The sequence below is a fragment of the Sorex fumeus genome, unplaced genomic scaffold (genome assembly GCF_029834395.1).
Source record: "Sorex fumeus unplaced genomic scaffold, SorFum_2.1 ptg000081l, whole genome shotgun sequence".
NCBI classification, from domain to species: domain Eukaryota; kingdom Metazoa; phylum Chordata; class Mammalia; order Eulipotyphla; family Soricidae; genus Sorex; species Sorex fumeus.
In genome coordinates this window covers 8,063,017-8,090,099 of record NW_026606138.1, presented here as the reverse complement: position 1 = coordinate 8,090,099, position 27,083 = coordinate 8,063,017, and the positions used below count along the sequence as shown (strand labels likewise).

The window sequence follows — 27,083 nt, the reverse complement described above, 5'->3', positions numbered from 1 at the left end:
AGGAGTCACTATTGGGAGTGCACAGGGAACCATATGTGGTACTGGGGATCAAACCAAAGCTGGCCACATACAAAGTAAGCATTTTAACCCTCGAATTCTTTCTCTCTTTTTTTAATAAGATAATTTATTATTTTTTAATTTTTATTAGTGAAACACCATGAGTTACAGTTGTAAACTTACAAATTTTTGTGGTTGGGTTTCAGTTATACAATGATCAAGTACCCATCCCTCCACCAGTGCCCATCCTCCACCACCAATAATCCCAGTAGCCCTCCCACCACCCCCATCCCACTCTGCCTCTGTGGCAGGGCATTCCCTTTTGTTCTCTGTCTCCTTTTGGGTGTTGTGGTTTGCAAAAGAGGCATTGAGTGGCAATCATGTTTGGTCTATAGTCACTTTCAGCATGCTTCTCCCATCCTGGGAGGATCCTCCCAACACCCTTTATTTGGTGCTCCCTTCTCTATCTGAGCTCCCTTTTCCCCTAGCATGTGTGGCTGGCCTCCAAGCCATGGAGCAAAATTCTTGGTACTAATCTCAGCCACTCTTGGGTGTTAGTCTCCTATTTTGTTACTTTATGTTCCCCAGATGAATGCAATGTTTCTATGTCTATCCCTCTCTTTCTGACTCATTTCTCCTAACATGATACTTTCCATATAGTATCACTTGTATGTAAATTTCACGACTTTCGAATTCTTTCTCTAGTCCCTTTACTGTCACTTTAAAACTAGATCTTAAAAGCTCTTATCTAAATGTCTTTTAAACCCATATTAAGTTTATTTTGATCGGAATTGACAGAAAACCAGTACTAATTAGCTTGGGTGCTGGGGGAAATTCACTACCTCAGATAACTGAAGAAGTCTAGGGGTAGGGCTCTGAGTGCCCTTAGGATGGTCCCTGATTTAGAGATTCGAGGGAGCATCCTGGGACCAAATGTCTCTTTCTATTAGCTCCCTCTATTTCCAAATGGGCTCTGCCTTCAAAGTCACAGGAAGGATGATTAAAATTCTTCTTCCCAGATTTGATCATGTCTCTAGGAAGACATGAATCTAGCAAGCAACCTTATTAGTTAACTTTATGGATGCAAAAGCAAAATCACCTGGATATTTTTGTTTTAAAAAAATTCTAAAGCACAGAGGCACATTTCCAAGAAACTAGAGGGAATTATGTTGAGTGAAGTCAGTCCAAGGTCAAGGGATAGATTCAGAATGACCCGTCTCAAGCGTGGGATATAAAGAAACATAGGAAGGGAATAACTGTTGGTCAATGGTAATAGATCCTAAGAGTCGGACTACAGACCTGAGTCAGAAGCGGGGAGGGTGGGGCGGGAGGTGGGAGAGGGAACAATGAGAGGGATGCTGGCCCTGTAGTGGTGGGAGTGGTGCTGGAACACTACTTGAAACTCTATATTTTTAAAGCACTGTAAATCACTGTGCCTATAAAAAGGATAGGAAAAAGGAAAGTCAGTCAATCAGGTGTCATGATTCATTTTAGTGCTTCAGTGCACAGATTCCAAATTTGTGCAACAAATTTAGATTTTCCTGGATTAGCAGCCCATATATGAGTTTCGAGAAGTGCCTCTTAATTTACTAAGAATGTCAGGTAGGTCAATTTCCTTAATGTTGACCTCAGAATCTTCCTTCCTGTCTCTGGGTTAGGCATATTTCATTGCTGTTTACACTGGTGTTCATCTACATTCTCCCTCCCTGCCCCATTCCCACATCTTCTCTCACCTTGTCCTTCTTTGCCTAGTTCAAGGATCCCTCCTTCTCTGGCTGACATCCTGAAGTTACATCTCTTCACTGGTTATTTCCTCTACACGTGGGTGGGGGTGGGGAATTGCAGACTAGGTGCTGAGGAGATGCTCTGAGCGCTGAGTGCATGCTTTGGGTGTGGGAGCCCAGGTGCAATTCCCCACACCACATAGTTGCAATCAAGTACTGCCAGGATGCAATCACTATGCCCCAATCTAGAAATAGTCAGGAGTACCCAGACCACCACCAGATGTGGCCCCCAAATAAGACCTTCTAAACCAATGACCAACCTATATCTCCAATTTCTTCTATCCTTAATGCCCTCCCATTTACCTTCTCCTTCACCTCCTTCAACCCCCAGGTCACTGCCCCTGTAGCCTCAGCTTCTCTGTCAGCCCCAGGAGTGTGGCACATACTTGGGATTCTGGGACTCTTCCATTCTTTCTGTCTGGATGTGGGATTACTGCTCTGCTGAACCTCCTCTCAAAGGTGAGCTGTGACCCACTCAATGAATGACATTCACTCTCACCAGAGCACTGCTCTCTCTTGCTGGTTTGAAATATCATGTTGGCTTTGCTTTGGGGGGTCATAAAGGCAGTCAGAATGCTGCGCCCTTCACTCTTTCTGGTCACTTTTAAAAAGCCTGTGAGGAACAGTTGGGGGATAAACATCCTGAACCTAATTCTCAGGAAATTAGTATCAAGGAGATTTCAAAGTGAAAATGTGCTAAGGCAATAATGTAACCCCTACCCCTACTCACAAGTTGTCTAAATGCATTCAAAGCCATTGTTTATGAGAGGGAAAACAGGAAACAAACTAGAAAGATATGTTTATAATGTAATCCACACAATGGAATATTTGAAAGACAGCAACATTTTCTTGTGACAAGTATGTCCTAAGATAAACAGATGAATAAAATTTTAAAAAGAAATAAGGGCAAAAGTATTCAGTGTATATATAACTTTAGTTTGAAGGGTCTTAGTGGTACACGGTTTACTTGGACTGGCTATGTGGGTCTAGTAAAAGTTATTGGGCACCATTTGATGTGTTGGGGGCATTAAAGTGGAGATGCATACAGTGCCAGGGGTGAGAGTCTGGGCTTTAAGCATGCAAAGCAAGAGCGCCAGTCTTTTGAGCTATTTCCCAGCACCCAAGTCCCCGACCAATCTCAACTCTTAATAATAATTATAAATCAATTTGTCGATATTTGCCATCTCCACAATACACAAGGCTTCCATTTTAACGTTGGCAATGTAACTTTAGTGACAACAGAATCTATCTTTTCTCCTAATTGATTTTTGTTCTCTGTATTGGGGACATACCCAGAAGTGCTCAAGGATTACCTGAGCTCTGTGCTCAGGGACTATTTTGATCATTCCTGGCAGGGCTTGGAAAACCATTTAGAGTGCTAGGGATCAAACTCAGGTTGGTCACATGTAAGGAAAACAAACTACCTGCTGTACTATTGCTTCAGATCCTAACTCATTTTTGTTTTGGAAATGGGCAAATTTCCAAATTTCCAAATTGTACAAATTTCAATTACTGTGGCTTTCTTCATATATTCAGCCATTTTATGATCCATTTGGAATGATTAACAAATGGGTCTCCCTAGTTTCTAACAGCCCACGAAATTCTACCTGAATTTAGGAGATACAATTGATAAAGAAATATAAGACACCATCAAAAATAAAGAAATATAGACCAAATTGAAAAATCCCAGCTTTCCCCACCTACACCTATCATCTTGCTGACAGAGAAGCAGGCCCAGCTTCACAATCAGTCTCTAAAAGAACATGAAGCCCCCAAACCTTTCCTAACTAGACTGGTCAGGGCTGACAACCCTGGGCCCTTCTCGGGAATGGGCTGGGGAGAGTCCCTTATGCTTGAAGGCACGGTCATTGGAAGCCACATCTGACACTCTCCAACATAGTACTGGCCCAGCTCCACAACTGAGCCTCATAAAACTACCAAGCCACCAAATCACTCCATCTCTATTTCTCCTGGACCACAGCCTAAATAAAAACACCTTACTTTTATGTCTCAACTTTTCAGTGTGTGCTATTTTAAAAAGTTTATAATTTGTCTTCAGTAGGAAACTTACCATGGCAGCGGGAAGGGATAGTGAGGGTCCCTGGGACAAAGTTGACACAAGAGTGGGGACTGTGGTGGTGGTAGAGTTCATCTATGAAATCCCACTAACAACAGTTTGTGAGCCATGGTGCCCCAAATAGAATAATTTTCAGTTGTGAAGAATATCTATTTTCAAATACAATATTTCCATGTTTTACAAAAGCTTATAGGTAGGAATGATAAGGAATCTGGGGGGGGGGATAAAATAAGAGGGAGAGTCAGGAGAAAATCTGTGCTTTCAGGTAAGATTTCAAAAGGGATGGAAAGTTAATGAGGTGGAGAAATAGAGTCAAGCTGTTCCAGGGTCAGAATCTGACAGAGGAGGCCAGTGAGGGTATGCAGGAAGGATGAGGTATGGGAGACTGCAGAGAAGAGGTCTAGCAGAGAGAGTGCATGTGCGACCCTCATGCTAATCAATTCTGAGCCATACCACAAGAGGACGAGGAGTCATTAGAGGAGAAAGCTGAAGAAGCTATGGGACAGACAGAGATAGATGGGAAAGTGCAAAGGGACTGGGAAGAAAAACTGAAGCTGTAAGAAGAAGAAGAATCCTGCTCAAACAATGACACTGAACTCAATGGCAGATAAAGAATTCTTTGGATTCAAATGATGTCAAAAGGAAGAGATAGGAAACGTATTTTACTTTTCTACTGACGCACAAAAACTAGATGCAATATTAGATGCCAATTACATGGCGATTACACTCAGAAAAAAATTACATGAAGATTATACCCAGAAAAAATTTTTTCTAATCAGAAACTGTGGCAACACTGGATAAGTATCAAAGTATCTCACAGTTTATTATTTTTCACTTTTAAATTTTCCCCACTTTAATTGCCATGTTTATAAAGTTGTTCGTGATGATTTGTTACAAGCATTCAATATTCCAACACCAATCCCACAACCACTGCCACTTTCCCTCCGTCACTCTCTCCATTATCCCAATCACTTCTCAAGCCTGCCCCCCATAGTGGGCCCACAACTTATTTTATATTGCCTATTACCACTAAATGGCTAACGGGATAGTAAAAAAAATTTCCATAGAAGAACATTTGTGAAATTTGTTGTATCTCACCATTAGGACATTAAGTTCTCATCAAGTTAGAGTTTCAAGTTAAGCATTCTGTTTCAATGCTTTTGTTAGTCAAGATTAGTTGGCTTCCACTTTACATCCTCATCCAATCTGTGCGCTCCTACTGGGATGTTAGTATGATAAAGTTTGGAGATATGTGCAGCCGCAAATGCAGCCACATGCTCCAGAAAACCAGAATGTTTAACTAGGCAGCCTGGCTAGATGCATGACGGCAGCTATTGGGGTGTGAGGATGGCTGCCGTGACTTTGAAAGGACAGAAAATTGGCCTGTACTCCTCCCAAGATCTGAGCATTTAAAGGGACTTGAAGGTTGCTTGAATACACCCATATCAGACAAGTGGAAAGAAGGTTGTTGTTGGAAAAAATTAAGTACAATTGCTGGCTGGTTTATATTGTTGAGCTTCAGTCCTCTAAGCAGTACGAATCCTAGATGAAGGGCCAACCTTACCTCTCAACCATGATTCCATGATAGGAGCTGTGGAATCACTCTTGTGGCCAATGGAGCTTAGGGTTGCTTGTAATAAACAAACAAGAAAGAGTTAAACAAGGTTCATTTATTTCAGCTCCTGTAGGATGCATGGGAGAGGAAGTAAAAGTAAGCTGAAAATGACAGCTCGTTTTTATTTTGTCCACTAACATTTTCAAGTCTATACTGAAATAAAGGAAGATATTTCTGGCCATAAGCTTGGGGCTAGCAAAAAGAAGCAGGAGATAAAATGAATGGCAACTAAAAACAAAAAAGATGGCCAGAGCCAGGCTATCCCCGGAATGTCAAGTCAATATTTGTTGGCTAATGTTGACTTTGGTTGACACAGTAAAGCTTGGCAAAGGAAAATGCCATTGCCAGTGGACGGTGACACTTGAGTTCCTTCAGGTCAAGGAACTCAAACCAGGAACACCTGAGAAAGAAGAAACAGGATAGCAGTAACTACAGGAAACGGGTCTTTTTCTTTGAGGCCAACCAATCTCCAGGGGTAAATCACTATGAGAGCAAGAGAACAGAATCTGACACAATCACTATGAGAGCAAGAGAACAGAATCTGCAGGAACTGTGGAAATATAGCCCCTTTCAGAAAACACATTTCCCTCTCCTGGCAAAGTGGACAAGAGGAGTCTAAGAGGTGAGCAGCTGCCCAAGGTAAGCTCAAGAAGCCTTTCCTTGCTCAAGAAAATCCGTCTGTCAGATGTGGCTAGAAAGCTGTGAAAATGTTATTTTGAGATTTGGCTCCAAGGCAAGGAGAGCAGTAGACAGCCTCATTCTGGAGGAGAGAGGAAGAATGGAGGCAAAAGAGAGCATCTCTTTTCTAGATTTCAATGTGAGATGCAAAAAGGTCTTTTGGAGGGCGGGGGAGACACAGGATTAGTGTGCATACTTTACATGCAGGAGACGTGGGTGTGATCTCAGACATCACACGACCCCCCACCCCCCACCCCAGCACTATCAGGAACCACTGACAGCCCCACCTGGTGAGGCCCCAAAACAGAACAAAAGCAAAAGTAACAATGAAAAAGAATCCTTTTAACAGTTTTGTCTGTCAAAGTTCCAGTTCCAATGGCAGGGACAAGCCTTTCTATTAAAGTTAAACTTCTTGTTTTTCTAGCTTTGGAGGGAACTGATAAAGCAAATGAATTAGATTCTGAATTATGCCTTAAGAAGAAAGACTCAATCCCCAAATCTATGAGGTACTATGTGCTGTGCTATTATGTTGAGCTTTATTACTTCTTCAAAGTGGGGACAATCACAGTATTTCTATGCACAGCGTTTGTTTCATAAATCACTTAAGATGATTTCTAAAATAAGTAGTGTCACTGTCCTCCCATTGTTCATCGATTTGCTTAAGCGGGCCCAGTAATGTCTCCATTTTGAGACTTGTTGTTACTGTGTTTGGCATATCGAATACATCACAGGGAGCTTGCCAGGCTCTGCCTTGCGGGCGAGATACTCTCAGTAACTTGCCGGGCTCTCCGAGAGGGGTGGAGGAATTGAACCCAGCTCAGCCCGGCTGGCTGAGTGCAAGGCAAACACCCAACCGCTGTGCTATTGCTCCAGCCCAGATAAGTACATTTACTATTAAAAATAAACTGATTTAAAATGTTAGTATCCCTTATAAAAGTTCCAGTCCAAGATTCTAGTGCAAAAATGTCAGGACCTGGTACACACAGTAGGTGCTTAATAGATAAGGTTTAATGGACAATCGGTAGCTGAGTAAAACATCTGAAACTAAGTAAAATAAAAGATTGTGTGTGCTGAATGTTGTTTCCCTTTAATTGTATTCTATGTTCCTTAAGAGAATTAAAAAGATATTGCAATTGCCATACTGGGTTTTCTTATGGGTGACATCAACCACAAATAGCAAGGTAGTTTCAGAAACATGAAGCAAACTGTTTCCCCACTTTATGCTCTGAGTAAGGTTCTAACCCCAAGGGGTCTAACAAAGAACTTGAAGCATTTTCTTGAAGCTTGTAGCTCACATACAAACACCCAAGCTCTACCACTTTTAAACTGACACACTTGAAGTCATTTAGCAGAGAGTTTAAATGAGTCTACTAGGTAAAAATGTGCACTGTCTATGTGAAGATGGTGTTCAGATATTTAATATATCTGGTGTATGTGTAGTAACTTCAGCCCTCAATGAGAGTATATAATGTATGTCTGGGAATGGAGATTGAGGGTGAGGAAACTGTGTGGTTTGGACATAGTGGGAGGATGAGACAGTAAAGAAAGAAATGAAGTATATACCCTTATAACATCTCCCATCCCAAGCAGGAGGAGAAGCATCAAGGATTGCAATTACATCTCTCTCAGTTTTATTATTAAGTAATAAGAAAAATGGCACCCCAGGTCCAGGTGCTAGACCTCAGTGAATTCATCTTGGAACAACAGTTTCCCACTCAGGCTGAGACAGGACTGGAGGTGAATGACAAGTCAGGGCACTGCATTACTCAGGCACATTCCTGTCAATAGTTGGACATCTTAGTCAAATGGTCAGAGGGGCCAAATTACAGCAAATTGATTCTGAGACAAATTTTATTTACCATCAATTGACAACATCCTATTAAATACCAAAGAGAAAAGAGAAAATATAAAGATATGAGGAGAAGTAGTTATACAAGGAAAATAAGTTTTCAAGCAGGTCTTATAATAAACATTCAAGTATTCCTTCATGGCAGGAGATCAATGCATCTGTAGGAAACTGAAAAAAAATGTTTTTTAAGTACTTGTCAGACACAGTAACAACAAAGTCTCCAATGGAGACGTTACTGGGCCCGCTCGAGTAAATCGATGATCAACGGGAGGGCCTTTACTTTACTTTACTCGAGTCAGAACTAAAAATTGCTTGAGTTCACCTCACCCTAGTAAGAATTATAAGATAATTTTATATAAATAAATAGAAATTATTGGTTATTTTAACTTCTCAATATGGAAATATGTAAATGCTAAAAGTGAGTTAGAAAAGAACTTTTATACTAGAAGACATGTCTTTAAAAGTCTTAGCTAAAGCCATAACATAAAGAACAGGCTCTTAACAGTGATTCATAAACAGAAATTGTACATTTGTACCAACTGCAAAGGATAAAGTCAAACAGAATTTACTACCTCATGATAACAGCCTAATGAAAAATGGATAATCTTTCCTCTGTTTCCCCCAGTATCTTTTAAGGGGTTTTCTTTACTATCCAAACAACTTGCAAATGCATCTGTAACTTGGACTATAGTATTTATTCTCTTTCTTGTTATTTACTCGAGATAGATTTCGCACTGTTTGCTTTGTGCTCATTCTTCTGCCAAATAAAATATTAATTGCATTTTTAGCTGCACTGCTGGTGATCAAAGAACTCTGATATGTCAAGCTAAACTGATAGAAATAGCATCCATTAACATATTTATAGGTTCAGAGCTTCTAGAACATAATTACATCCATTAATTACTTGACAGTACTCTATATTACAGCCTACAGAAGAAAGCTACATTTGCAGCTACACGTTTTTACTTAGAATAAAGTTGGTTTTTTTTAAAGAATAAATTCTTTCTAAAGAAGATTTTACCTAAAGGAAATAAGCAAAAGGGTTCACTCATCCCTACATCAAGAAGGATTCTGAAAGCATTTTATGAACTTTGCAGTAGAAGGCACATAAAGTAAATGAGATGGGCACAGGCTGATTCCACAGAAAGGCATATATATATATATATATATATATATATATATATATGCACACACATACATTCTTAATGACAGAGAAACTGAATTAATATTTCCAAGTTTGAAGAGAGACTATCTCAGGCCAGTAATCTTGAGAATAAAACAGCGTAATAATTTTCACTTTCAAATAAACTTCTTCCAATATCACACAGGACTCAAGCATGGCAAATTACCTGCATTTCTCACCATGCAATGCTAACACATTAAACAAAACTAATAAAAGCTGTCCTGGGAAAACGCTCAGGAGATGTCAGAAATTAATAGAATCAACAATTATCCTGCGATTCACCAGCTGTGCGACCCTGACGCTGGCAGCTGCATTGAGCACATGCATCACGGAAAGGACAGTACCACACACTCATCTCCTCTCTGCCAGGGAAGCAGCATGCAAAATGATGGGTTTCCCAGAATAACTTCAGCACCGGACCCAGCACACTCCTCCCAGCAGTGCATGAAGTCGTGAAAGGAGGGAGAAAAACCAGAAAAATAAATAAATAAATAAATAAAAAAGATCTCACAAGCGGGGCTTGTTCATGATTCTAGCATGAACACAACCAGGACACAGCAGACGGAAAGCCAAGCCACATCTACCTGTACAGATTCTCTGTACATAATTTCCCCGAGTTCTTTGTTGCTTGACAATTAATTGGAAAGGCAGTCAAATACGAAAGTAAAACCATCAAACTGGGGTGAGAGACGACTGCCACGCACTCCCGGAGTGAAGAACAAGGAAAGCACCATACCTTTGGTGAGGCGCCTCAGAATTTGACAACGGCATTTAAAAGAGACAGCTATCATTCTCGCTCACTGCTGGCGGTGGCAAAGTGTACTCAGGGCTCTGCTCTGGCGGCTGCAGCGGCAGCATATGAATTCCTCGCGCACATACCAGGAGAAAGGTGGTCCCAGTGGGGAGTGACAAAGCTTAATTCCTCTAGGCTGATGCAGAGGTCCGCTACATGTCATCTGGCAAAGCTGTGTCATTTACTACCACCAGCCCTGCCCGCCACAGCCTCCTCCCCTGCACAATCACAATGGCTTTAGAAAGTGAGGTTGCTTCGAGAGCAACAAAGCCCCAAATTGTTGAGAGCGGGGACCAACGCGGGGAGTGGAGCCATTCCATAAATCTAGTCCTAAGCACCAAGAGACGCCTTCAGTTGCAGGCGGAGGGGCTGTGCCGTCCAGCCCATCCGGCCACCACCCCCACCCCGCCACCTCGTTTCATCTCAGCAGCAAGTCAGGGTGCTTTATGGGGCTCATTTAAGTGGAAATGCCAGTGCGGAGCTTGCACGCTTACTGCCCTCACAACTGTGTGCATCGCAGACTCTCAGCCAGAGAGGAAAGCCAAGGAGCGAGGCAGTCCACCGCCGGGCTTTAGTGGAGAACAGAAGGGAAGAGCTTTGGGATGGAGTCAGGAAAAACCCAACCCGCTGGGCACTTTACACATCTCCCAGGCTCAAGGCAGTCCGGGATTAGAGAGGGAATGCTAGACCGGCGCAGGCTCTGGCAAGACGTTCATCAAGAGGAGGAAGTCCGACCCCTTTTAATCATCCTTTCCAAAATAGGACTTGGCTGGGAAGCTGTACAGTCAGGACTGTTTCTAAAGATACCAGGAATCAAAGCAAACAAGGCCAAGTATTTCTATTTTAAAGTTCCTTATTACCCTATTTCCCCAACATCCCTCCCCCAAACCGTTCTTCTCTGCAAGCAAACTGAACAATTTTGCCACACAGCGGATAGTTGTATTTGCTCCAGTGATGAGCAAATTAACAAACCCTTCACAATCCATTCATAAAGTGACAAGGAGGCGGAGCACATTCCCTCATCTGTCAGCCTCAGCCTACTCACTGTATACTCATCACAAACTAACATTTGGTGAGGACTTTTCATGAAAATCCAAAATCCTCCCACAGGAATTAAGCATTCAGAAAAGCGGGAAAAAAATAAAGAAAACAAAATAAAAAACACATCACAGTTGGCCAAGAACTTCAAAAAAATCAGTCAAATTGAAATGATATAGCACTGTTAAAACTATTTGATTACTATTTCTAGGATTCTATGAATTATTCATCGTGTCTTATTCTCTAAGGCTGTTTTTTTTTTAAACCTTTCAAGCTGGCTTCTAAAATAACTTCCAGTATTCCAAATTTAGTGACAGATCTCTTCCTCTTCATTCAAGAGTTCCACATTAAGTCAACGAATTTCAATTCACTGGTATTGAAATGCACATGCTTTCTATTTGGGAGCCAACAGAATAAACAATTGGTGTGAAAAACAACTGAATATCACAAACATCTATTTAAAAGCTTCTGAAAGAACAGACTACCTTTGCCAAGGATGAAGCTCTAACTAAGGCAGTCAGCCACCACTGATCAATACAAAGACTATATTAAATGGAGTGTATTACAGAATCAAATTATATCATTGTCCCAATTAGCATAAATCTGTTTCTGAATGTGAGATCATCTTGTTTCCATCTCTCTTAGGTCATTCCCTCATAATGTTTTATCCTCCCTGAATAGTTTTTTGATAACTTAGAGAACTAGGTTATCAGCAAAAGTGAAAAAAATATTTATAGGGAGCTCTTTTTTAAGACCCTCCCACCAATCTTTCTTTAAATCCAGGCACTCAGAATATGCAGCTGTCAAATAGCATTAGTCAAATCTTGCCTGTGGAACATCACCACTTCAAGCCCATTTTATTAATGTCTATTCAAATAAAACTCAAAATCATATAGGAATCTCCTGTCCCCACCTGCACTACTGTTACTCTTACTCAGGTCTAATTGTGTCTTCCTTCAGTTTCACCTTTAACTACAGTGCTCAATTAAAAAGAAAAAAGAGTTCTGACCTCTAGTCCTAAGATCTTCAGTGCTACTAAATTGTCCTATTTTTCCAGGTGAAGGGAAAAAATATCTGCTGGGAGACCCTTTAAAATGATGTTTCCCAAGCCCCTCTTGGGACCCTAGTGGTTGCCAATACATATGAAATTGATGCTTCAGTTCAGGCTCCAGGAATCTCCTGGAAACAGAATACTTCTGGAATAACCCCTTTTCAGAAAATGAACAAACCTGATGATATATGTTCCTACCTCTTTCCGTTTTGGAATCTTCAGTTCTCTCTGATATCTCTGGGCCATTCCCAGCTTTAGCTTCTTGCCATTCTTTCTTGTCCTTTATTTAATTTTTAAATTTTTTTTAAATTTTATTGAATCACCGTGAGATTGTTACAAGCTTTCATGTTTGGTTTACAATCACACAATGATCAAACACTCATCCTTCTACCAGTGCACATTCCCTACCACCAATATCCATGGTTTACCCCCCCTTTCCCACCCTCCCCCTGCCACCAAGGCAGAGAATATTCCCGATACTCTCTCTCTACTTTTGGGCATTATGGTTTGCAATACAGACACTGAGAGGTTATCATGTTTGGTCCTTTATCTACTTTCAGCACACATCTCCCATCCCAACTGATTCCTCCAGCCATCATTTTCTTAGTGATCCCTTCTCTCCAGCTGCCTTCTCCCCTTTGTTCATGAGACAGGCTTCCAGCTCTTATCCTTCTTGATCAGAAACCCCATTCCCCCAGTAAGCCTGGATTCAGAGCCTGAATTCCAGTACTGACAAAATACCCTCCAGCAATGCAAGCTTTTTCCATCTTAGAATCTATTGACCTGAAGGAAAAGGCCCCAAGAGGCCAAGGTCACGGTGGAACTGGAGCAATTTTTTTTTCATAAGACACAATGGGCTATAGTACTTTCATTTCTCTGATACCAGATTACAGTGTTAATTGTAGAGGCTCAGCTGTCTAGATAACTTGAAACTCATACACCTGGAGGGTCATTAGTGGGGCTCTGGAAATGTAGGAAAAATGGTAAAACAAACAAACAAACAAAATGTATCTGATAAAGTTGCAAAGTGATGTGGAGTTAGCTCATGAGGATTCTTCCTCTTTATTCTTTTTGAGTGGGGGTAGGGGTGTTTGGGCCACATCCATTTCTGTGCTCGGGTGCACCCTCTGATGGTGCTTAGGGGGTCATTTGTGGTATCAGGGAATCAAACCATGGTCAAGGTGGCAGCAGCCATGTGCAATCCATGTACTATCACTCCAGGCTCTATTTTTGAAAAATAAAGGGCTGATAGTGGAGGAGGCAAGGCACTTGCCTTACCAGGAGTCAGTCACTCCTAAGCATAGAGCCAAGAATAGCCCCTGAACACTGCTGGTCCAACCTCTCTTTCCACCAAAAGATAAAAAATAAAATATGAACCTGCTGGACCAAGCTCATTGAGGTTTCTCAGGAGTTCAAGATGCCGCTCTGTCTAACATTCATTGATTTAAAGAAGGCCTTTGATTCTGTTGAGATGGAAGCGGTCATTGAAGCCCTAGCCAATCAGGGCATTCAAACTCAATATATCAGGAAACTCCGTGAGCTGTATTACGGATTCACTACCAGGATCTCACTATTCTACAAAGAAGTAATCATTGATGTCAAGAGAGGAGTTTGGCAGGGTGAATATCATTTCACCGAAACTCTTCAGTGCCACCCTTGAGAACATCATGCGACGACTGGAATGGGAAGAAATGGGAGTGAAGATAGATGGTCAGTAACTACACCACCTCTGCTTTACTGATGGCATTGTTCTAATAACACCAAACACTAGCCAAGTGGCACAAATGCTGGCCGACTTCAACCGTGAATGTGGAAAGGTCGAACTACAGCTAAATTTTACGAAAACAATGTTTATGAGAAACAGCCTCATTCCTGATGCTCCATTCGCTCTCAACGGAACGACCATCTCCGAATGCAACAGTTATGTGTACCTAGGTCGAGAAGTCAACATGATGAATGATCTGGCACCTGAGTTCGCAGGAAGGAGGAAGAGAGTGGCTTGGAACGCCTTCAAGAGTGTCGAAGAAATAGCTAAGAAGATGAAGAACCTCCAGCTCCGGGCACATCTCTTTGATTCCACTGTTCTTCTTGCATTAACACACACCTCAGAGACCTAGGCCCTAGCAAACAGGATGAGAACGCTATTCAGGTCTCCCAAAGAGGAATTGAAAGAGCTATGCTTGGAGTATCATGTTTCACTCAATTGAGAGAAAGAATCCGGAGTTCTGACATCCGTCAACGATCAAGAATCAGGGATGCTGTCTCGTTTGCCAAAAATCAGATGGCCTGGACACGTAAGGAGATTTGGAGCCGACCACTGGACTAGAGCCATTACTGACTGGATTCCACAGGATGTCAAAAGACCGCGTGGCTGCCCACCTACCAGATGGTCAGACTTCTTCATCAAGATCCTGAACGATTGGTTTGAGGCTGTTCGTGTTCCTACAACGAACAGACGCCATTGGGCTACACTAGCATGCGACAGGGACAAATGGAGATGTTACTGGTGCCCGCTCGAGCAAATCGATGATTAACGGGAAGTCAAGTGATCAAAATATGAACCTGCTGGACACAGATTATTAGTTTCTTAAAATGATTGTTCTAACTTCAGGATCATTTGAATTTCAAACTAATATTTGAAATACTGCTTTTCATATATATGATTTTATAAAAGAATTACAATGTAAGTTTCCATATGTATCTTTGGAGTGTCTCTATTATAGGTTATATTTCTAGATAAGGAGACTGGTTCTCAAGGAGCATTTTTTCCTTGAAGTTGTTCAACTAGTAATGGTAAAGAATAGGAAAGACTCTGAAAGCTCACTCTGGCTAAATATTCTTTCTACACTTTGCATTCTACCAGTGGCTCTGTTCTACTGATAGAAAACATGATCGCAATTACTGGGGAAAGAAATCCAATTAACAAAGGACCTTTAAGTGAAGTTGCACTCTTTGACAGAAGGCAACTCCAGAGCTGATGCCTTGCACCTCTTCTTCCTTGTTAATGCATCTAGAGTTATGGTGACAGGGAACAAGGAGCTGGAAATCAAAGGTACCTAAGACAGGTCCCTCTCGAAAGGATATTCGCCGAATACACATCTGACAAGGGGTTGATATCCAGGATATACAAAATACTGGTTAAACTCCACAAGAAGAAAACATCCAACCCCATCCAAAAATGGGGCAATGAAATGAACAGAAACTTTCTCAAAGAAGAAATCCGAATGGCAAAAAAGCACATGAGAAAATGCTCTACATCATTAATCATCAGGGAGATGCAGATCAAAACCACAATGAGATACCATCTCACACCTCAGAGACTGATCCACATTCAAAAGAACAAAAGCAACCAATGCTGGCGCGGATGTGGCGAGAAAGGGACACTCCTTCACTGTTGGTGGGAATGTCGACTGGTTCAGCCCTTCTGGAAAACAGTATGGACGATTCTCGAAAAATTAGAAATTGAGCTCCCATTTGACCCAGCAATACCACTCCTGGGAATATATCCCAGAGAGGCAAAAATGTATAGTCGAAGTGACCTCTGCACTTGTTTGTTCATTGCAGCACTCTTTACAATAGCCAGAAACTGGAAGAAACCTGAATGCCCAAGAACAGATGACTGGTTAAAGAAACTTTGGTACATCTACACAATGGAGTACTATGTAGCTCTTAGAAAAGATGAAGTCATGAAATTTACATACAAGTGGTACAACATGGAAAGTATCATGCTAAGCGAAATGAGTCAGAAAGAGAGGGATAGACATAGAAAGATTGCATTCATCTGGGGGATATAAAGTAACAAAATATGAGATTAATACCCAAGAATAGCTGAGCTCAGCACCAGGAGGATTACTCCATAGCTTAGTGGCCAGTCGGGCATTCTAGAGGAAAGGGCAGCTCAGATAGAGAAGGGAACACCAAATAAAGGGTGTTTGGAGGACCCTCCCAGGAGGGGAGATGCATGTCGAAAGTGGACTATGGACTGAACATGTTTGCCACTCAATGCCTCTTTTGCAGACCACAACACCCAAAAGGAGAGAGAGAACACAGGGGATTGCCCTGCCACAGAGGCAGGGGGGATGGGGAGATGGGGGTGGGGGGGATATTATCCATGGTGGTGGAAAATGGGCACTGGTGGAGGGATGGGTATCTGATCATTGTATAATCAAACCCAAGCACAAAAAATTGTGAATCTACAACTGTACCTCATGGTGTTTCACTAATAAAAAAAATTAAAAAAATATAAAAATAAAAAATAAAAGGTTATTCATGAAAAAAAAAGTATGTTTACAAATGTCCTTAGCAAAAACAGCAAGGAGATAGTAAAATAAAACCATTTGTGTGTTTAGAACATAGTACAATTTAAATCCAACCATTAATAACTTTGTGACTGTGTAACTCAGGGTGATTCGACTTAAAAATGTGTATTTAAGAAGTCTGACCATAAATTTATATAGCTTTATTTAAAAATTCACCTCCTGAAATAAATTTTGATGAAGTAAAAAAAAAAAAAGACAGGTCCCTCTCTTCAAGCATCAGACCTTTATGCATCAAGCACTTTGCCACTGATGGAGAGTGGTCCATTCTGTTTCATTCATGTTTCAAAAATATTTAGGATATCCCTACCAATGACAGTATGGTACAAATTACATCATAGAATGCACAGAAACACACACAAATCACGTTATTTTGCTAACTTCTCTCCTTTATTTTCCCCTGTTATTGCAGTCATTCTTCTGTATAACATCTCCACTCCCAGGCTAACTACAGCTGTTTGCAGATTCTTTTTTATATTCAACAAAGAAGAATCATCACAAACTGCAACCTTCTTTATCTATATCTACACTTTGGAAATTCATATAAAGAATTTCATAAAATGAGGTTTTTAAAGTAAACACTCAACAATTTTTATGAGTTTAGAATCAGTTTGATTAAAACACTCAAATCCACATCATTTACTTTTCAATTGTTTTAAAATGTCTTTTATGAAATACATTCGATAAATTCCATCTGATCATTTATTTAACTCTTGCTATCTTTTTCTTTTTTAAATGCAGTTGATTGAAAATGCCTAACAGGCCATGCTCAAGGCCCCTGTCCACACGATTGGATGACCTCACCCAAGAGAGGATAAGCCTCATTGAAGACATAATGAACCTCATTTGAGAGTTGACTGGCAGGAAAACCCAAGTATATGGGAACCTGTGACTGACATCTCCAAGCCTGCTTGGATCAGGACTGGACCTCCTCACTCAGGTCTCCAGTTTTCCAGTAGCTTGGAAGTCACAGCCACAGCCACAAACTGCCACTGGTTCCAGGTAATCTCATAAATGGCCAAGACCCAGAGACTATAAAGTAAAGCTCCCAGAAGAGGATGTCACACAATTTCATGGAGCACATGACCATATATGTGGCAGCACGACTTCTTATATTCTACCTCACTTACTTATCAAAAGTATCACACATTTGTTTGCTTTCTAACATAGTTGCTTCTATTCTCTTATATTCAGGCTAAAATGGTTCCAGAGTGAAATACAGCAACCCTTACACACTTACCTCATATTGTGCTAGGAAAGTGCTTGGTGGTGGGATTGGTGTTTGAATATTATCTGTAATGAACTATTATGAACTAGCACAGCAGTAGGGCTTTTGCCTTGCACGCAGCCAACATGGCCGACCCGAGTTCGATTCCTCCGCCCCTCTCGGAGAGCCCGGCAAGCTACCGAGAGTATCTCGCCCGTACGGCAGAGCCTGGCAAGCTCCCCGTGAGGTATTCGATATGCCAGACACAGTAACAACAAAGTCTCCAATGGAGACGTTACTGGGCCCTCTCGAGCAAATCGATGATCAACAGGAGGGCCTTTACTTACTTACTTACTTTTATAAAAAAATAAAATAAAATAGGCTGGAGCGATAGCACAGCGGTAGGGCGTTTGCCTTGCATGCAGCCAACATGGCCAACCCGAGTTCGATTCCTCCACCCCTCTCGGAGAGCCCGGCAAGCTCCCGAGAGTATCTTGCCCGCACGGCAGAGCCTAGCAAGCTCCCCGTGATGTATTCGATATGCCAAACACAGTAACAACAAAGTCTCCAATGGAGACGTTACTGGGTCCGCTCAAGCAAAGTAAAATAAAAAAAGAAAATATCTAACATATTTAGATCATTATTTAAATAGCATAGGGTGTCATAAATTGGCTAGTATTGGCAATGCTGACATTCCCCCCTGCCCTTACAGCTAATAACTCTATAGATATTTGCTTTAATTTCAGTGATGTGTTAGAAGAAAATGTTCAGAGAGGTCTTAATATATGACCCACCCCACAGCCCTTCAACTTCTAATGTCCACCTCACAGACTCATCCTTATCTTATTATAATTTACTACTTTATTTTCCTTTTCAAAGATGATGAAGAAAACTGTAAACCTCAAATATGTTTTAATCCTTATGACATGCCTGTCTGCATGCTGTTCATAACTGTGCCAATAAGGGACCAAACATTAGGAATAAACTCCCAAAAGAATTTGCCTCTGAGTCTTTGCCAAGGATTACTAGGAAAAGGAAGGAAAGCAAGACCTCACTTGCCGACAGGTTCCAAGGGTGCAGAGATGTGTGATTGCCCAAGAAGGGGTGCATTTGGCCTATTCTACAAATGTTTTAGTAAAAACATTTTCATAGAAGTAATGTTGTCCCACTGGAAGCGTCATTAGGACGCACTCGTTCAAATCTGGTCTTATTAAAAACTACATAGTGGTACTGGGCCTCTGGTGTACAGGGCTATGAGAGGTTGAAATGATACACAGTCTGTGTATGGTTTGCTGATCTAGCCAGGTCTTCTGATACCCTTCACAGGCCAAGAAAAGACAGTTGTCTTCATTAACACAAGAATGCCAGAAATCTCCCATGGTCATCACAACTTGAGAAATCTGTCAGACAAAAGAAACTGTCACTGTCCTCCCATTGTTCATCGATTTGCTCGATCAGGCCCAGTAATGTCTCCATTGTGACAATTGTTATTGTGTTTGGCATATCGAATACATCATGGGTAGCTTGCCAGGCTTTGCTGTGTGGCAAAACACTCTCGGTAGCTTGCCAGGCTCTCCGAGAGGGCGGAGGAATCAAACTTGGGTCGGCCATGTTGGCTGCTTGCAAGGCAAACGCCCTACCCGATGTGCTTTCCAGACAAAAGCAAGGGAGGACAAATAATAATAAAAAAAGAATATGTAGAAAATAGGAAATGTAATGCAAGAGGACTCCTGCCAGAAACTAATCCCTAAAGGCTGAGGTTAAATCCAACTGTTTGCCGAGGCACTGTGTACAGAGAAGATCGCACATTGTGTGGTCTGAAATCAAAGACTTCACAATCATATGGCTTGACTTTTAACCCTGCTTTTAGCTGTGTGACCTTGAACAAATCTCATAACTTCTCTGTTCCTTATGAAACGGTGAAAACTGTTTTCAGGCTAAACTTGGTTTCATGAACCAAATGATTTGTGTCAGCTATCTACAAAAGAAACTAATAAATAAAGATTTCATTAATATTGGGCAGAGAATAAAACATAGTATCTACTATTTGGTCACAAAACTCAGGCTCTCTAGGTGAACCCCGAGATTAACAACTCTGTGGTCCTTTCCCACTCTCTCCAAGATCAGGAGGACTGACATCAGCATCTCCTTCAACTGCCCCCACTTCTGCCTGCCCATGGACTTTTCTTTCTTTCTCTTATTCCTAAGTGATGTAGTTCTCCAAGTTCTGTTACAGCATCTGAGCCACTTTCTTCAATATTTTATCTAACTCCCCTCCCCAGGGCTCAAATACCTCTTCTTTAATTCTCAAACCTTGATATTTAATCCAATTTGCTCTCTCATTTCAAAAGCACCTTTTCTTTTCTTTTTTTTCTTTTTTTTTATATTTTTATTAGTGAAACACCATGAGGTACAGCTGTAGACTTACAAATTTTTGTGCTTGGGTTTCAGTTATACAATGATCTAGTACCCATCCCTCCACCAGTGCCCATTTTCCAGTATCCCTCCCACCCCCATCCTCCTATCCCACCCTGCCTCTGTGACAGGGCATTCCCTTTTGCTCTCTCTCTCTCCTTTTGGGTGTTGTGGTCTGCAAAAGAGACATTGAGTGGCAATCATGTTCGGTCCATAGTCTACTTTCAACATGCATCTCCCATCCTGGGAGGATCTTCCAAACACCCTTTATTTGGTGCTCCTTTTTCTATCTGAGCTGCCCTTTCCCCTAGAATGCCTGGCTGACCTCTAAGCCATGGAGTAATCCTCCTGGTACTGATCTCGGCTATTCTTGAGTGTTAATCTCCTATTTTGTTACTTTATGTCCCCCAGATGAATGCAATCTTTTTATATCTATCCCTCTCTTTCTGACTCATTTCACTTATAATGATACTTTCCATGTAGTACCACTTGTATGTAAATTTCATGACTTCATCTTTTCTGACAGCTACATAGTACTCCATTGTGTAGATGTACCAAAGTTTCTTTAACCAGTCATCTGTTCTTGGGCACTCAGGTTTTTTTCCACATTCTGGCTATTGTAAAGAGTGCTGCAAGGAACAAACAAGTGCAGATGTCACTTCAACTATACATTTTTGCCTCTCTGGGATATATTCCTAGGAGTGGTATTGCTGGGTCAAATGGGAGCTCAATTTCTAATTCTTTGAGAATCGTCCATACTGTTTTTCAGTCGGCATTCCCACCAGCAGTGAAGGAAGGTCCCTTTCTCACCACATTCGCGCCAGCATCAGTTGCTTTTGTTCTTTTGTATGTGGGCCAGTCTCTGAGGTGTGAGATGGTATCTCATTGTGGCAAAAGCACCTTTTCTGATGGTGAAGTGTTATACATGAAACCCGATCAGTAACAGAACTGTAAACCACAGTGCAACAGCATATACACATATGTATACATCTATATGATTCTGTGTATATATATGTCTTATATGTGTATATTTGTGTGTATATATGAGCCTCTCTTAGAAGCAGATTGGTGAGAGGGAGGGAGTCACATGGATGGGGGACAGTGGCAGGGCAAGTGGACCCCGGTGGAGGGATCAGTGCTGTAACATGGTATGCCTGAAACCTGATCGTGAATGACTCTGAAATTTTATGGTGACTGAAAGAAAATAATTAAAAAAAAATCACTGTTCTTCATCCTTGATTCCAGGTTTGTGGATTCCTTTATTCAGGACTATCTCAATTTTGACATGAACCCAAATCAGCTCCACTTTCTTCTTCAATAGCCTTTATTTTCCACGTCTACCTTAAACTCCTCAACATGCCACTTCTCTTAGCATTCTAGCCCAAATCTGCCTCGTTATTGCACACCAGGGTGTTTCTGTTTCTCTTACAAGCATTTATTGATGGTTTTGTTGTAGACTCAATGACCAACACTTATTTTTGTTAATATCTGAACAACTCTTTTGTTTGTTTGTTTGGGGGCCACACCCGGCAGTACTCAGGGGTTACTGCAGGCTGGGGAGACAATACGGGATGCTGGGGATTGAATCTGGGTCAGCTGTGTGCAAGGAGATCTCCTAACTTCAATACTCTCACTCTGGCCTGTGAGTTGTTTTGGGAGGAGCAACCGGATTTCACATTTCGTAGTGCTGGTCAAATTTTGTTGGTTTTAGGACTAAGTTAAGGAATCCATTTGAATAAATAGTACTGAACATAAAGACGGGCAACACGTAGTCAAACACTTGTGCCCAACAATGTCCAGAACTCCTGTAAGACAAATACGCTATTTGAAGAAAAAAGAGGATTGAGAATCAACAGGGAGAGATTAAGTAATTCTTAACATGAAAATTATTGAAGGAAGGAGCATATACCAAGGCAGGTTTAATGGATTATGCATTGTCTACAGTCTCAGGATATGTAGCATTTTCTTTCTAGGAGAAGACAAGAAACAAGTTACATTGAAAAGCCTATCCTAATATGTGCAGGTGTGTTCACAGAAACCAGGCTGGATCAAGGAAGAAAGGCAATTTCAAAAGAGGGGACAGTCAAGCACATTCCAAGTATGACATTCATAACCAAACTGCTGCTCTATTATTTTTCTTCCAGATCACGAAGCACCAATTAAGACACTATCAAACTGTACCCAGCACAGGACCAAAGCTCAATCAATCTTTGGAGGAAGAAAGGAATTTGGGGGGATTCCCCTTCCAGGGTACTATTTGTTATAAGTGACACTGTCCTAAAGTTATTTAAAGAAATCATTAACTATCTTACAAGAACTCTGCCACTTTAAGAGCAAATTCTCCAAATAACAGTTTCTTGAAGACTGTTTCTAGAGGGGAGAAAAAAAAGTGCCTTGTGCCCTCCTTTCCAGAGCACACCTCAGATTTATTCCTGGTGCTTCTGACAAGATGATTCATAAGGACCCTGTTGTTCTCCAAATATGAAGGAACATGCAGCTAGTTTTTCACTAAAGTCAGAGGCAGCATGAGGAACAAAGAAAATGGCAAAGTGAGATTTTTTTTTCTTCTGGTTAGGTTCTGTAGACAATGCAATGAATACAATTCACTGTGGGAGGGGATGTAGGATAGAGACATATAATTACAGCATTTAAGGCATTAATATGTCTCTAAAGTTAAAGAATCATCTTTTTTTTAAAGAGTTCTGAGAGGAGAGAAAGTACATGGTTAAAGTGATGTGGACCTGGCTCGGATCCCCAGCATCACATATGGTCCCTTGAACATCACAGTGTTGGATCCCTTAGCACAGAGGCAGGTGTGAAACCCTGAACACTATCAGGTGTGGCCCTAACAAAAATATAAAGGAAACAAATACAAAAATAAAATACAAACAAACAAAGGATCCCAGGGGTGGGAGGTTGTAAGTACACAATTGTGCTCCAACCTGGGTTCCATCTCTCCTTCCCTGCTCTCATCCCCATCAAATGCTCCCCCAAGCATCTCTGGGTGTAGTCCTGGATATACCCCCACCTCCCAGCATTGCTGAATGTGTCCATGGAGGGTTCCCTCAGCACTTCCGGGGGGCCTAGTCATTCCTATCACCACAGGGCCTGACCAATACCCACTCTAGCATAGAGAAGCAGAGGCCCATGGAAACTTGTGAACACCTGTTGGGAGCTCCCCAACCCCACTCCTGGCGCTCCTGTATTCAGTAATTCACACAGAGCTAAAACATAGGACAATCCCACCTTCAGGTGATCTTTGTAGCTTAACAGCTAAGTCCTAGCCTGATGGTTCTGCTATTGTAGCTAATCTTGGGATGACTTTTGTTTTGTGGCCAGAGGAGTTATGCTTGCCAGGAAGACTGATCACATTAAAAACCTACTACTACAAAGTCTGGCCAAAAGCGGAACTGACAATATTTTAACATATCCCATTACACATAAAAATTTAAAGAACATAAATAAAGATAAGTGCAAGGTTTGATATAATTATCATATCTGATAAAATGAAACATACAACTTCACCCTCTCAGGCAGTGCATATTCTCAGTCATTAAAACACAGGAAAATGTTACACAATCATTTAGACTTTCACTAAATTTCTATCCTCGTGACAAATGGAAAGGAAGATAATGATTTGCAAAATGTGCCTGGACATCTATCATTTTGTATTTTATATGTAAGAAATGGTCTACTTAACTCAGGGGTGGGAGGAGATCTGGACATTCTCTCCAACTGCTTCTCCAGAGACTGGCCCAGAAAATAGCAACTTTGACAAGTCAGGGTGAAGAGAGTCAAGTCGACGCTTGTTGTAGAACTGCTGCAGGAGATCTTTCAAATTCACCAAGAATGAGAGGCTCGATGGCCTGTTGCTACGTACATCTTATCACCACACTTAGAGAGGCCACCTCTGAATGACAGAGGGCAATGGAATGCAAAACAGATACCTGGGAAGGTTGAATCCATCTGGTCATGGAGCCATGATGCTCAGGACTTTGTAGTTCTTTGTGTCAATATTGTCCAGTTCTTGCTAATTCAGCTTGATCTGGTTTCTATCACTTGGGATCAAAAACTCATGACTAGTTCTTTCTGTAAGGGTCAGATTCTTCATCCATAGAACTGGAATTGTGTTAAAAAGTTCTATGGTTCTTTCTCTTTGATTTTTACAGAGTAAGTGCGGTTATCAGAAGAGACACATTTCAAGTGCTCGACTACTACTGTGAGGATTTAGGAAAGTAATATTACTCAGGTATGTGTGCATATTGTATGTTTACATATGTGTGAGTACGTACTAAAAAGTGTCGACTGAAAAAAGAGGTTTCAGATTCCACCACACTTTTAATATGATTCTTTACGAAAGTGCAAATTCAGACAATATGGAGGGGAAAGGTCTCACTCTTGCATTTCTCTCATGGGAAACCTACATTTCATCAAACCTCAGAGGTTTCTACTAAGCATATTCATTCTTCCTGGCTCACTGTCACACCCAGAAGGGTTATTCTCAAGCACTTAAAAAATAACGCCTGTTATTTTAAAGTTTGATTTCCATATAATTAACATTAAAGTATTCCTTGGGGGATGCTTTGTGTTTTCAGTCACTGACTCTGGAGATAAAGTCAAGAGGAGCCCATTCTTCTGAAAGAGGAGACAACACTCCAATCATTCCTAAAATTGGGAAAACCACCCTATCAAAAGAGTGCAGAAATGAAGGGAAAAAGAAGTTGGCCATTCTAAATGAAGTCACAGCAGGTAACTTCCAGGGCTCAGCAGGCTGTGTATTCTGCCTGAGCAATGGGAAAAGAAGCTACTAGGGGGCAGCAAAGGATCAGAAACGGCATGGCAGGCCCAAGTAGGCTGGCTGGGAACTGCACAGGGACCACTGAGGCCTGCAGTCTGGAGAAGCCCCAGCAGACTCCCCTAGTGACACATGAGCTAGCTTTAACGTTCCATGTGGCTACATCATGTAAATCTCTACCATACACCCCCATACTACCCTAAAATTCTCAGAAGTCATTTAATCTCTCAACCTCAAATTCTTCATCTAACTGCATGGCCATGTAAAACTGTTATATAAATTATAGAATTAACAACATATTTCAAATTTATTCTTACATATAAAATACAAAATTATAGATGTCCAGGCACAGTTTGCAAACCATTATCTTCCTTTCCATTTCCCAAACAACCACAAGTCTAAGATTTTTGGCCAAAAACATTCATCAGAACCAGTTATAAAAAGCATCAACAAACTGGAACAGTGATTGGTATAAGGCCCTATTTTATGTCAAGAGATTTTCCAATATAATTCTGAGCTGTATACTGAGTTTATGTCAATACTTGGCTACATAATCTAGACTACACAAAAGTTATTAAGTGGAGCAGGAAATGGGGCAGTTTTAATATATATATATATATATATATTTATATATCCCAAACAGAGTAAAATGGGTTGGAGCAATAGCACAGCGGTAGGGCATTCGCCATGTGTGCAGCCAGCCAGGCCGAGTCAGGTTCGTTTTCTCCACCCCTCTCGGAGAGCCCGGCAAGCTACCGAGAGTATCTCACCTGCAAGGCAAAGCCTGGCAAGCTCCCCGTGACGTATTTGATATGCCATACACAGTAACAAAGTCTCACAATAGTGACATTACTGGGCCTGCTCGAGCAAATCGATGAACAATGGGAGGACAGTGTTTGTTTGTTTGTTGAGTAAAATGAGTTTACTCTGTTTTTGAGCCACACACAGTAGTGCTCAGGTACAACCTGGGGTGGGGCTGGCACCTACAGGGGAGTATATGCGGTGCTGTGCATCAAACCAGGTTGTCTGTATGCAAGGCAAGTCCCTTATCAGCTGCACTGTGCTCCAGCCCCACAAATAAAATAAATTTAGTATAGATCTTTCTCAAATAATTCATTGAATGACACTTTTGACAAACATGTTCCAGATCCTATTAGAGATAACAATGAAGAGGACACGGGTATCTGCCTTGAGACGCTTATGCTCTAACTGAAAAGAGACCCAAATAAGTGAATCATGAAATAGTGTTGTACATGAATTTTAGCGCAGCGGTAGGGTGTTTGCCTTGCATGCAGCCAACATGGCCGACCCGAGTTCGATTCCTCCGTCCCTCTTGGAGAGCCCGGCAAGCTACCGAGAGTATCTCGCCCACACGGCAGAGCCTGGCAAGCTCCCCGTGATGTATTCGATATGCCAAACACAGTAACAACAAAGTCTCCAATGGAGACGTTACTGGGCCCGCTCGAGCAAATCGATGATCAACGGGAGGGCCTTTACCTTTACCTTTTAAGTAGAGTGAAAAAAGTATGATGGGAATTTTAATTTTTAAGGTAGGCATCATGGAAGAAATAAACCTTGGGGAAAAAAGTATAAAATTTGGGTTTCTGATTTAAAAAAAAGCACACAATACACTCAATCAAAACTACACTGTAGTGGAGTTGAATTTAACTCATTGAACTTAAGTGATATCAATTATTGGTTCTCTCTGCACTTTAGATGAATGGATGGTGGATAACATTCCATAAAGTTCTGACTGGTTTATTCTACTCAAGTCAACATCCAATCAACATTCAATATATTGAATATAATTCTGTATTTGAATATGTCCCACTCACTATATTTTGGTTGAGTTCAACCAAGAAATATACATAATAGCCAGGGATTACAAAGACATAATGAGATTTTGCATTACCTTCTGATTTTAGAACTAATCTTCATATGCTCAAATTTAGGTTAACTGTTATTAAATTCACGGATTTCATTTTTTCTTCTGGGTCCACACCCAGTGTTGTGCAGAGCTTACTCATGGCTCTGTGCTAGGGTTTACCCCTAGCAGGGCCTGGGGGGCTACCTGGGTTGCAGGGAATCAATCTGGAGTAAGACTGCATGCAAGTAAAGTACCCTACCTCCTGTCTTGTTTTTGCCCAGATTCACGGACCTTTTAAATCAACTCTAATGTCATTTTACATAGCAAGTTTTGTTTTTGACATGTACTTTTAGTCATTTACATCTGTGGTTCTTGTTGAAGACAAGGGCACAAGAAATTAGAAATACAAGGTTCTTGC

The 27,083-nt window shown here is 41.2% G+C and overlaps 1 protein-coding gene across 12 annotated transcripts in view; it reads right to left on the bottom strand.

Moving 5' to 3' along the window:
• GRIP1 (glutamate receptor interacting protein 1) overlaps positions 1 to 27,083 on the bottom strand; it is a 798,871-nt gene that overhangs the window by 330,840 nt on the left and 440,948 nt on the right. The window contains exon 1 of one of the 12 annotated variants that reach the window (XM_056130716.1): positions 9,920 to 10,244. The exons of 10 other annotated variants lie outside the window; for them this stretch is intronic. In XM_056130716.1, the coding sequence (XP_055986691.1) occupies positions 9,920 to 9,974 (55 nt within the window). In that variant the 5' untranslated portion in view covers positions 9,975 to 10,244. Of the gene's footprint in view, positions 1 to 9,919; positions 10,245 to 27,083 lie in introns of those variants that run through there. One more of the 12 variants, XM_056130721.1, reaches the window with a different exon arrangement.